This window comes from Clavelina lepadiformis, chromosome 7, assembly GCF_947623445.1.
Source record: "Clavelina lepadiformis chromosome 7, kaClaLepa1.1, whole genome shotgun sequence".
Classification (NCBI taxonomy): Eukaryota; Metazoa; Chordata; class Ascidiacea; order Aplousobranchia; family Clavelinidae; genus Clavelina; species Clavelina lepadiformis.
Genome location: NC_135246.1, coordinates 13,979,161 through 13,989,545, shown reverse-complemented (window position 1 = coordinate 13,989,545; position 10,385 = coordinate 13,979,161). Strand labels below are relative to the sequence as shown.

The 10,385-nt window shown below is 35.4% G+C and overlaps 2 protein-coding genes across 3 annotated transcripts; one reads left to right on the top strand and one right to left on the bottom strand.

Annotated features, from left to right (window-relative positions):
• Positions 1-824: 824 nt before the first annotated feature.
• On the top strand, positions 825-5,610 carry LOC143465001 (vesicle transport through interaction with t-SNAREs homolog 1A-like). 2 transcript variants are annotated; one of them, XM_076963101.1, is made up of 7 exons: positions 825-2,612; positions 2,839-2,913; positions 3,056-3,166; positions 3,426-3,512; positions 3,782-3,937; positions 4,118-4,179; positions 4,257-5,610. In XM_076963101.1, exons 2-7 carry the CDS (start codon positions 2,881-2,883, stop codon positions 4,354-4,356), a joined length of 549 nt encoding a protein of 182 aa, XP_076819216.1. In that variant the 5' UTR covers positions 825-2,612; positions 2,839-2,880; the 3' UTR covers positions 4,357-5,610. The 2 variants fall into 2 exon arrangements, with proteins under 2 accessions (XP_076819216.1, XP_076819215.1); XM_076963100.1 differs by having other exon boundaries at positions 826-2,612; positions 2,839-2,897.
• Positions 5,611-5,865: 255 nt separating this feature from the next.
• Positions 5,866-10,385, bottom strand: LOC143465000 (spermatocyte protein spe-26-like). The gene is made up of 13 exons (XM_076963099.1): positions 10,065-10,385; positions 9,865-9,941; positions 9,723-9,760; positions 9,534-9,635; positions 8,557-8,800; positions 8,335-8,418; positions 8,191-8,235; positions 7,629-7,726; positions 7,307-7,517; positions 7,040-7,180; positions 6,601-6,774; positions 6,325-6,478; positions 5,866-6,162 (listed from the first exon to the last, which is right to left on the bottom strand). The coding sequence occupies exons 1-13, from the start codon at positions 10,091-10,093 to the stop codon at positions 6,027-6,029; spliced, it is 1,533 nt and encodes a 510-aa protein (XP_076819214.1). The 5' UTR covers positions 10,094-10,385; the 3' UTR covers positions 5,866-6,026.

Below are 10,385 nucleotides of genomic sequence, written 5' to 3'. Positions count from 1 at the left end.
CTATCTTTAGATTACCGTACTAAAAGCGTCTTTTGGAAGTGTGAAAACATTATCTGTAATTAATTATCAACAAAGGAGATTCGAAGAAGTGAGCGTTGCTATATCGTACATACATCACTATCATCACCACTTATCTACAGGTTTAGCAACACATTGGGCTGGATTAAAATTCCTAGAAGCCCTAAGCAATAAAACAAATTTCGTGCTCCCATACGATTGTAATCAGAAAATAAGTGATAATAAACCTGAAAATAGCATTTAATTTATCGAATACTCAATATGTGATAAACCTTTATCTGCATGTAGCCTAAACAAACAAAATTTATATCAAAAGATTAGTTGTCTTTTTGCTTATTTTCAAGTAGGAAATTGTAAATCCTGTCTGGTATGATAAAATATTTATTAGTTTTGATTTATGTTTATACATTATATTTCTATATATTTTACTATAAATAAGTGATTTTTTTCACGATTTTAGGACAAAAACTTTGGCTGCTTTGCGCTACCAACCTGTCAGAGTAAATTTAGTTTTAAGCCTTTGCTGCTGTTATTTCCGAAACATGGACATTTCAACCAAACTGGATATATTTTGTTGCACAATTAGATTCCTAACAATAGGCTACATCCTTAGTTTTTCAATTAACACGTAATTAATTTTTTTAAATTTTCATTTTATTAGCATTAAAGTACACATTACTCCAAACACACATCAAATTTGCGTAAAACATGAAAAATCTTTTTTGTTTTCTAGTATAATAGGATTGGGATTAAATGTTCCCGACCATAATCCAAAAAATTTATCAAGCAAAAGCATCTTATGGCGATGATAGTTAAGGGTTGAACTTAGGGCGGTTGCCTGTACTGCTGTACTACTACTATAACTAGGCCTACTACTACTACTAGTCTACTACTACTGTATTGTTAATAGTAATAAAACTATCAAATATTGCATTTTGATACATTAAACACTGACATAGCCAAATAGATACATAGGGCTGAGTGTTCTATGTACTTACATGCGCGACACTGACACGTCATACGATGAAAACCTATACTCCGAAGCAGCGACAATTTTCAAATCTAAAAACTTGCAAGCTTACACCCGACACTTGCACTGATTCAAACGCCTACGTATAGGCTGTAATTGATGCAAACTTGTAGCCTACTGCTTCTAATCTGCGACCCCACTTTTGTTTCATTATATACAATTTACTTAGTTTTGCATGAAAATTTGAAGATGGCTTTAACGTCAATTTATTTCTGAATTTTAATGGTTTATCTAATACCTAGGATGCCTTGTGACCTACCCATGAAAAAAGTTGAAAAAATGGTGCCCTGAAGTGTTTTATTTGAATAGTGAAATGAATTATCTCTCTGTTGCGATTTGTGACCATCCTAGGCCATAGCTTGTTTGTGAACTATTGATGTTCATTTCTCTTTTTTGGAAACCCACTGGCCTGACTGGAAAGTATGACAGTATTCTATGAGAAATCTTGTGTTCAAAGACGCAAATTTTGGTGTGAGGGCATGTACCAAAGCCTCAATTCTTTGTTTATTATAAATTGGTGTTCAAACAACTAGCTTTTCTTTGTTTATTATAAATCGGCATGAAAATAAAAAATTCGGCGTACATGTTGGTGAATCTTGTGCATGTCGGTGCCACAATTTACACTATGACCCACTGGCTGTTTTCAGCAATGCTCTTGTGTGCGCCAAGCAACCAAAATTGACAATTGCTAGTGCGCAAAAATGTTTGGATGCACTTGAAGTGAGGAATCACGTAGTAATGTGCACAGTTTGATTACCAGAACGTTTAGGTTACTATGTTATAACATTTGAGTTAGGTTAACAAGGAACTGTTAAAATAGCTTCCAACGCTTCCGGTGGTAACCTGGTGGTAACCTTTTCCAATTCGGGTGTCAAATTCAATGTTCTGTCTTGCGATCATTTGTGAGTTGCACTCCCAGATACTTAACTTTCCTACCTGCTTCAATGTTTCTCCGTACGCTCGCAGTGAGCACTGAGCAGTGTTTCTTGAGAGGCAGTGTACGGTAATTCGGCAAACAGTGATTAAGTTTTCATATTGATTCGCCCCAGTTTTCCCTGTTGGACATGACTTTTTGAACTGGGTTTGTTTGCAGTGTTATAACTGGCATTTCAATTGAGCTAGAAGTATGAACATTTGTAGGTTTGATCAAGAGGGTCATTGTTTTGATGCAGTTCAAAAATTCATGATATATATATATATATATATGCACTATATGTATTGTTTTGGATGTATATATAAATTGCAATCGTCTGCATACAGAGCTAGCCTGCAATTAAGCTGACAGACCTTACATACTTTTTAATTAAACATACAGTTTTGATTTAATTTTGTTAGGCGAATAAACAAACATTGCAGCCTATATTTAATGTATTTTACTGGAAGTACGGAAGTTATCATATTTAGTCCTTGTTAAGAAAGAGTTTTTTTCATCATCATTGTATTTGTCTGTAATTTCTTCCACATAATAAAATGGCGTCACTTTTCACCTCATATGAGCAGCAATTTTCATCATTGACTGCTGAAATAACACAGCGGGTGGGATTAATTCCCAATCACCATGGAGGTGAGATATATTCATTATTGTTTGCTTAACTATTTATATTTCAATTAATGAGCATACCATCTTTTTCTGATTAATTAGTGACAAAAGAAATAACCCTATAATCGGTTACAATGTAAAAAATCTAACTACAAGCTTATTCCTGACAAATAAATTAGCTTTAATCATATGCATAACTCATGAGCACCATGGTAACATTGTTATAACGAAGCATCATCGTATTTTGCAGCTGATAAAAAGTCCTTTGTTAGTTCAGTTGAAAGACAACTAGATGAAGCTCAAGAACTGGTACTTCATTTTTTTGGTACCTAATTGCCTATTGGTACTTAAAATGGATGGTCTTGATTTGTGTTACTGGCTCTACTTAGAGATTGTTTGTAATATTTTATTCATTTTTAAGTGTCACTGTGTCATCCTGTCTATTTTTGCTCTTTTTCAAAACTTAGCTTGAACAAATGGATCTAGAAGTAAGGGAATTACCAATCTCAGAAAGAGGCAAAATCATGGGAAGGATGAAAAGTTACCAGACTGAATTTAATAACTTGGAATCACAAATAGTAAGTAAAAACATTTTTATCTGCTTGTATGTGTAGGTTGAGTAGAAAATAACGATACAGCATATACAGTGACTTTATATGTTTGTTTACTGCGTAAAAGTTTTCTGCCAGCTTGTTTTATTGCAAAAATAAAAATTTTAATGCTTATAATATAGTTAAACATGTGTTTTTCTTTATTGCTTTTACACTGTTTTACATAAAACAATAATTTTTTCTTCTAATATGTTATTAATTTTATTTCATAACTTAAATTATATAGAGGAGAGCCAAGACTGCTTCGATAAACAATTCAAATAAGATGAGAGAAGAATTATTAGGAATAGATGATGGAGACACTGATGATCAAGTAAGGTCATCTGTGTGCTCTTTCCTGTCTTTTACTCATTACTTGTGACATAATTATACCTGTTAAAGTTTCTCATTGCATATGCACATGGACAACATTTGCAAATAATTATTTGTATTATAATATTGTCTGTTTAAATGACTTAAATGAGCAGATTGTTTAACTGCATGGAACCGTGTTTCCTGGTGTCATATTTTTGTTTATTGCACACACCGATTGTAATGCTAATTAATAATTTTACTGATATCTAAACAACTTTTGTTTTGTAGCGGGCTAGGCTTTTAGATAACTCAGAAAAGCTGGAAAACTGTACTCGCCGACTGGAAGTAGGCTACAAGGTGGCCACAGAGACAGAAAGAATTGGTCAGGACATTCTTGATAACCTGCATAAAGACAGGGAAACTATCACAAGAACCAGACAAAGAGTGAGTGAGATTTTTCATACATTATGGAAACGTTCTGCTTTGTTTGACCTTTTATGCATACCATTGGTATTGTGTGTCAATCGACTAATTTATTTTGCCTGTATTTGTTACATGTGTGTTACTCAATTGTATTAACTATACATTGCTAAGATCAATAATAAATTTGAGAAATAATTTTAGTTAAAAGAAGGTGACGCTAATCTCGGAAAAAGTTCCCGGATTTTATCCAGTATGACTCGAAGGTATGATGATATATTTGCATTTTTAATCTTTGTGTGCTGATTTACAACTAGGTTGAATTGCTTTTATATTTTTGCAGGATAATCCAACACCGCCTGCTTATGTTTGCCATCATTGCTTTTATGGTCATCGTTATTATCATTGCCATATACTTCACTGTAACTAATAATAAGTCGTGATTTTGCTATGGGAAGCCATGTTCTTGCAAGTTACAAAACACTTTGTGTTATTGACAATTACACACTGTTAGTTATCTTTTAAGATTTGCATTACAAATATTTTGAATTCATGTTTAAGAGACATTTCTTGTAAAAAATATTTTCCACTGTCTGTTAGGCAGGTCCAAATGGCTTTGAATCCCTAACCTCTTTCATGTGATATGTAAAAATAGACTGCCCAAATGTCATTGTGGCAAGGTTCTTACATTAACACAAAATCAATCTTTAACGGTTTGAATAATGCAGTAGGCTTCTGTGTTGGGACACGTTTATACAATATTGGCGTACTTCTGTTGAATGTTTCAGATATTGGTTGTAAATCACAACCATAACTTTCTGAAACAGCGGAGCTAATAACAGACTTTCCAAGAATATGTTGTGGCGTTTATTGATTGTATTTGCTCTTATCAATATACGTCATTGGCTCAGGCTTGCGTATTTAATCAAATTTCTTTTGACCAGATCTATTTCTGTTTGTACAATGGTTTTCCTCATGTCCAGCGGCAGATTTATTGATTAAAACCAGTACGACCAAACAGTAGCAGTTACATCAAGCAATGTTACTCGCTCCTATCCAAGAAACGAATTATTGTGAACAAACTGGGTATTGTTTAAACTTCTTGCTCCTAGTGATAGACTTTTAACTCGTTATACTTTGACTTGCATCTTCTGCCATTATATTTTCGTAGAAGTAGCAATTATTGTCGCATATACCTCACCGTTGTTACGCGTACAACCAACATGACCTTTAACAGTAACCAGGATCATTCCGGTACCGGTGCTGTACTGCTAAGTGAGAAACAAGGTTGTGTTTTTCTCATGAATATTTTATTTCCATAATGTTATTATAGACTGAAAACAAACTATCATTAAAGTTGTGGTTTTAACCTTTGCAACTTTGACTTAATTCAGCAAAACGTGTAAAAGTTAGACGAATCCTCGTTTATTACAAGCTACCAAGATTAGTATAAGGGTTTTATGAAACATCACTTGTACGTTTTATTTCGTGGTCACGCTACTGACATGTAAATTGGGTTGTGTGGTTTCAGTGTAAGCCCATGGACGTCTGTTATAATTACCCCAAGTTTTTTTGAGTATATTTTTTGTTCTGTCCTTTAAATCTTGTGCAATAGTCGTTTGTGTCTTGTAGTACCTTAGCTGCTACCGCGCCTGAAATGATGTCTTGTCCACAAATACAGTTAAACGTTTTCTTGACATGCGGATAACCAGCAAAAGTTGAGTTACTAGTTTAGGAGAGCGAAGGCCGGTTTAAACGCAGCCAAGAGACACAATTTGTACTGGTGGAAACGAGCGTTGACACCAATAAAAAAAGTCACCGAAATTTGTTCAAAAAGGCTTCAATTAATTTCTTCTGGACAGTATTGCTATGCTTAACTAAAACTCACGGTAGCGTATTGATATACTGTGTCAGTGTACAGGAACCTGCTAGTACACATTGCAACATGAAAGTGGGGTTCACAACTTTTTTGGAATCTTAAGTATCACTGCATCGAGATTATATAAAATCAAAAAGAAAATGTTGTTTGAAGTGCGAGACGGTTGAATGAATGAATGACCCAGCCAAGATGACGACGTGTTCATTGCTCATCGTTGAAGAGTAGAACGACGCATTAAACCACCACAGCGGCATGCAATCGGGAACGCATTGCTTCCTGAGGAATGTTTCCAACCTTCTGCCATCTCGGTTTCTCATCCTCAGTGTTGTAGCGCTCGATTGAATCCACGGTCTTGCCGTTGCTGTCTCGCCTTGTTATACACGAATTAAGCATTAAAGTATATGTGCAAACTTCCGCTACGGACGTCACGTCGTTAATTAATGCATGATGCAGACATAACTTCAAAATATTTCAAATGTATTTTGCTAAAAACAATCTTTTAAAACATGATACTGAAAGTGAGACAACCTACCCTCCAAAGACATAGATCTTGTTTTCGATGACACATGCAGAGCATTCACCCCGTTCTTTTTCCAGGGAATCAACTTCTTTCCAGGCAGGTGTCTCTTCAGAGACTTTGCATTTTTTCACCGATTTTAATAGTTTGCCGTTAGTGCTGTATCCTCCTATATATAATACATCAAAACTGTGTTAACTTTGGAGTGCAAAATTAGAACAGCAGTGTTATAAGTTAAATAACACGTTTTGTAAACATATGCTCTGTCAGGCATGACTGCGGTCGGCCCACCTATCACATATATCTCGTCGTTAACACCAACAGCTGCAAATAGATTTCGAGGTAAATTGCCAGGGCAGTCAAACATTTCCCATTTGTTAGTTTCGTTGAAAAGATTTAGTCTTTCAACGGTAGAAATTGGATCCTCATAAGAATCAGTTCGACCTCCCAATGCATACAGATTACCTATAATACGCATTAATAAAAACGTCTGTTATTTTCCTTCTGGATTATGTGAAATGTGAAGCTACACATAGCAAAAAGACTAAGATGCGGTTATTTCTTAAGACAGTTACAACTGTATAATCACATTTTCTGATGCAAGGTTTGGCTAAGTCCATTTCCTTTCGTTTTTATAGAAAAAGTATGATAACATTATCAGGTGAAATGATACCAAAGCACACCGAGTTAAGAGTTGCCCTGTAATAACTGCCCGATAAACACATCACACCTTTACAAGCAACTATCTGATGTTCTCTTCTTGGTTGTTTCATGTCTGGCATGTTGGTCCATTTTTCGTCGTCTGGATCAAAACTTTCCCCAGATGAAAGCACCTTTTTACCGTTTGATCCACCAACAACGTATATCTTACCTTTCAAAGAATTTGGTGGTTATACCTTTAATACCGACCTTGCCGCGCGTTGCGTTGACAATTTACTGTACAATATACTGATGCTGGTGCGGTTAATTATAACTTTTAATTTCTTACGTGACTCACCTCTTAACACAGCAGCTCCCATGAAGCACCGTTCCTCGTTCATGCTCTCAGCATTCGCCCAATCAGGCTTCTTTTCTTTCAAGTTAAGAACACGGACGCCTTTGCTTGATTTCATTACAAACTTGTTGATTTCGCAGCCGCCGATGAAGTAAACACAACGATTCAGTAAAATTGAACAAGCCGCTTTCATACCTTGGTTCTCGGGTATACTCTGCAGACAAAAAACAACGATTTTATGGTTACTTGAATTTGTTTTTTATCGCCGTATTACAAACTATAAATCATAAATCCGTTTTGCGGAAGCAAGTATAAATGACTTTACCTTATAAGTTGCAGTTTCAGTTTCGTTAAGGTTGAATATTTCTACAACATTCCTAGCATTCGGTTGTCCGCCAAGCATTAATATTCTCCAATCGCGCACTGTCAATATAATTTAGACAAAAGTTTTATGCGATTGCAAATGTATGTGACAACAATCGTCTAACTCTGCTCTCTTGAGCACAGATCACGATAGACTGGTAGAGAAAATGGTGGACTTGTCATTTTATCACGCTATAATGGTTAGCATTTTATTTTTCGTTTACCCACAAGCAATGACAAATAATAAACAATCCAGTATAAAATGACAGAGCTGGCCTAAACCTAAAGCTACACAGTAGTATGCGCTACATTTTACTGTACTGTAAAGTTTTACCCAGGCAATCTTTGCTAATACACAAATTTATTTAAATTTCTCGCTTAACGCCCAAAATAAAGTGGAATTTTAAATATGCAAAACCCGAGACGATTTACTTTGCTGGTGTTTAGATGTAAGTCACCATATTGCCTATCTATAACAAATCCTATTAACGTCTATGAATGTAAAATAAAAACCCAGACCATACTCGCTTTTTCTTTTGGGGAAATTTCCTTTTTCGACATCTTTTCGTCTAAAATTAAATAAATGTTTTACTGGCATCCTCTGATGTTTACATTCGTTCTAAAAGATTTGTAAAGCCCAAAGTGCATTACCTACAGCTAGCACTTACTTATTCCTTTGCATAGTTCTTCAAAATTTTCGTCAAAATTGTCATTGTTGAATTTGTAGTATATTTCACCTGCTGTGATAAGGCCTAGAAACATATAGCATTCCTGTTATCACTGTTTGAGCCCAAATCCTACTACTTTATACATCTTTTTGTTTATTTCTTAATATCACATATCTTCCTTTAAGCTTATTTTCACTGTAGAATGAAACCAAGGACACTTACGGACTCCTTTTGGTTTCCCCTGTGGCTCATAGTCTTCATGGATTGGTATGATAGGTTTCTTGATATCGGCGGCATAAAAAGCTTCTCGTCTGCAGTTAGCACTGTTTTCATAATTTTTTGACACGAACATTAAAATAACGAAGGCATTGTCAACAGCTTCCTGCATCTTTTCATAAAGAGCGCCTTTCAAGTTTCCTTGGTCAAACCAAACATTATAATCTTTTTCCTGTAATCTGTCGTACACCTACAAAATCCGTTAAAACTTGTTAGTGATGCTGATGAGTAAAACACTATTGAAGGTAAAAGTTGGCGTACGAAAAGGGACTGTTTTGGGGTTAAAAAAACTCCTTTTTTTCGTTGGCACTTAACATAGGTGGGCAGTACCGCGGTGCTATAGTACCGAATTACTGTACAGCGTTACTTTTTCAGTACCGATACCGGTACCGTCGGTACTTTTCAAAAAAAGTACCGATTCTCTGTACAGAATTACTTTTTTCAAGAAATTTCAATCGGTCCCGGTACTCGGTACTTTTCACGTGATAATTTCAAACTTTTAACAAGTATGTTTTCAAAAATACATGGTAATTAATCCTTAATACTAAATTTACCATTTGTTGATCTTTTTTAATCTAGAAATGTCAAGTAAAATTGCAAGCGATTAACGTTACATAAAACCTTTACCGAGGACATAATTGCTGCAAACATTGCATTTGCAGCAGCATCTTTTACACAAAAAGTACCGGTACCGAGTACGGACAAAGTATCGAACTACTCTTTTAAAATAGTACCGAATACCGGAACCGTCGGTACAGTTTTTGCCAAGTACCGGTACCGTTACCGACGGTACTTTCAAAGTACCGACTGCCCACCTCTGGCACTTCACTTGTAAAAAGTAGGCCTACTGTAGTTAGTTGCGTACGCCAATGGAGCGAACAGTTCATGCAAGGTTTTCTCAGAAAAATGTTATATTTGGTCACCTTCTTTGCCAGTCTGTGAGAAGCCTGCCAGTTATAACTTATCATGATATGAGACTTATCTGTTGAACGAATTGGCCCATCAACTTCCTCAGCCTGTATCGCCTATAAAAAGTGAATGATTTTATTGCACATTTAGTTTGTTTAGGAGCAAAACAGATCACGCTGTCTACATACGCCTTTTTCCTTTACCTTTTGAGGCTTCTTCGAGAATTCTTCCATTTTCTTTCCTAAAACAGGATAATGCATATACGCCGTGTAAATGAATGTCTCACCAGGCCAAAATCGAAACATCACAAAAAAAAAGTTGCAAGTTTTTGCTGCGTTGGCTTACCTTTGCGGAGACATTTTCTCAAAAAGATAGTAGAAGTAATAAGCACCACAGCTAAGGTTACAAGAGGTACAGCAGCACTGTAGCAAAATCAGAAAACAGTCAAACAACGAACTTGAAATTTTACTTGAACAACAAATTTCAGGTTTCACAGAAATGATTACAACAACTGTAATATTCTCCACAGTAAATGTAAGGCTTACTCGTTAAAGAAAGTAATCCACACGTTCATCGTTCTTATTTTCTTAATCAATGCTATTTAATACCTATTCGTAACTGCGGCTAGCAGTGTTGAAATACTGTAAATACACTCAAACTTAGGAATTTTGCAAACGTTTGCTGTAACCACTACATAGCACACTTATCATCGCTTAATATCAAAGTAAAAAAGCTGGACTCTTTTTAGACACTAAAGGCAGAATTTATCTACATTCTTTTATAGCGCTGCAAAACAAACCAAATGTTACTTTTTCAACAGCAAACTTCGCGGCAAATTTTCATTTCTTAATTATATTAATCCAAGG

Bases quoted from the DNA above. Each gene is read 5' to 3' on its own strand.
- LOC143465001 (XM_076963100.1), top strand. From the start codon at position 2,519: ATGGCGTCACTTTTCACCTCATATGAGCAGCAATTTTCATCATTGACT. The intron at 3,513-3,781 runs GTAAGGTCATCT...TTTGTTTTGTAG, and splicing joins ATGGAGACACTGATGATCAA to CGGGCTAGGCTTTTAGATAA. The intron at 3,938-4,117 runs GTGAGTGAGATT...AAATAATTTTAG, and splicing joins TCACAAGAACCAGACAAAGA to TTAAAAGAAGGTGACGCTAA.
- LOC143465000 (XM_076963099.1), bottom strand. From the start codon at position 10,093: ATGAACGTGTGGATTACTTTCTTTAACGA. The intron at 9,942-10,064 runs GTAAGCCTTACA...ATTTTGCTACAG, and splicing joins TGGATTACTTTCTTTAACGA to TGCTGCTGTACCTCTTGTAA. The intron at 6,163-6,324 runs GTAGGTTGTCTC...GTGTATAACAAG, and splicing joins AAGATCTATGTCTTTGGAGG to GCGAGACAGCAACGGCAAGA.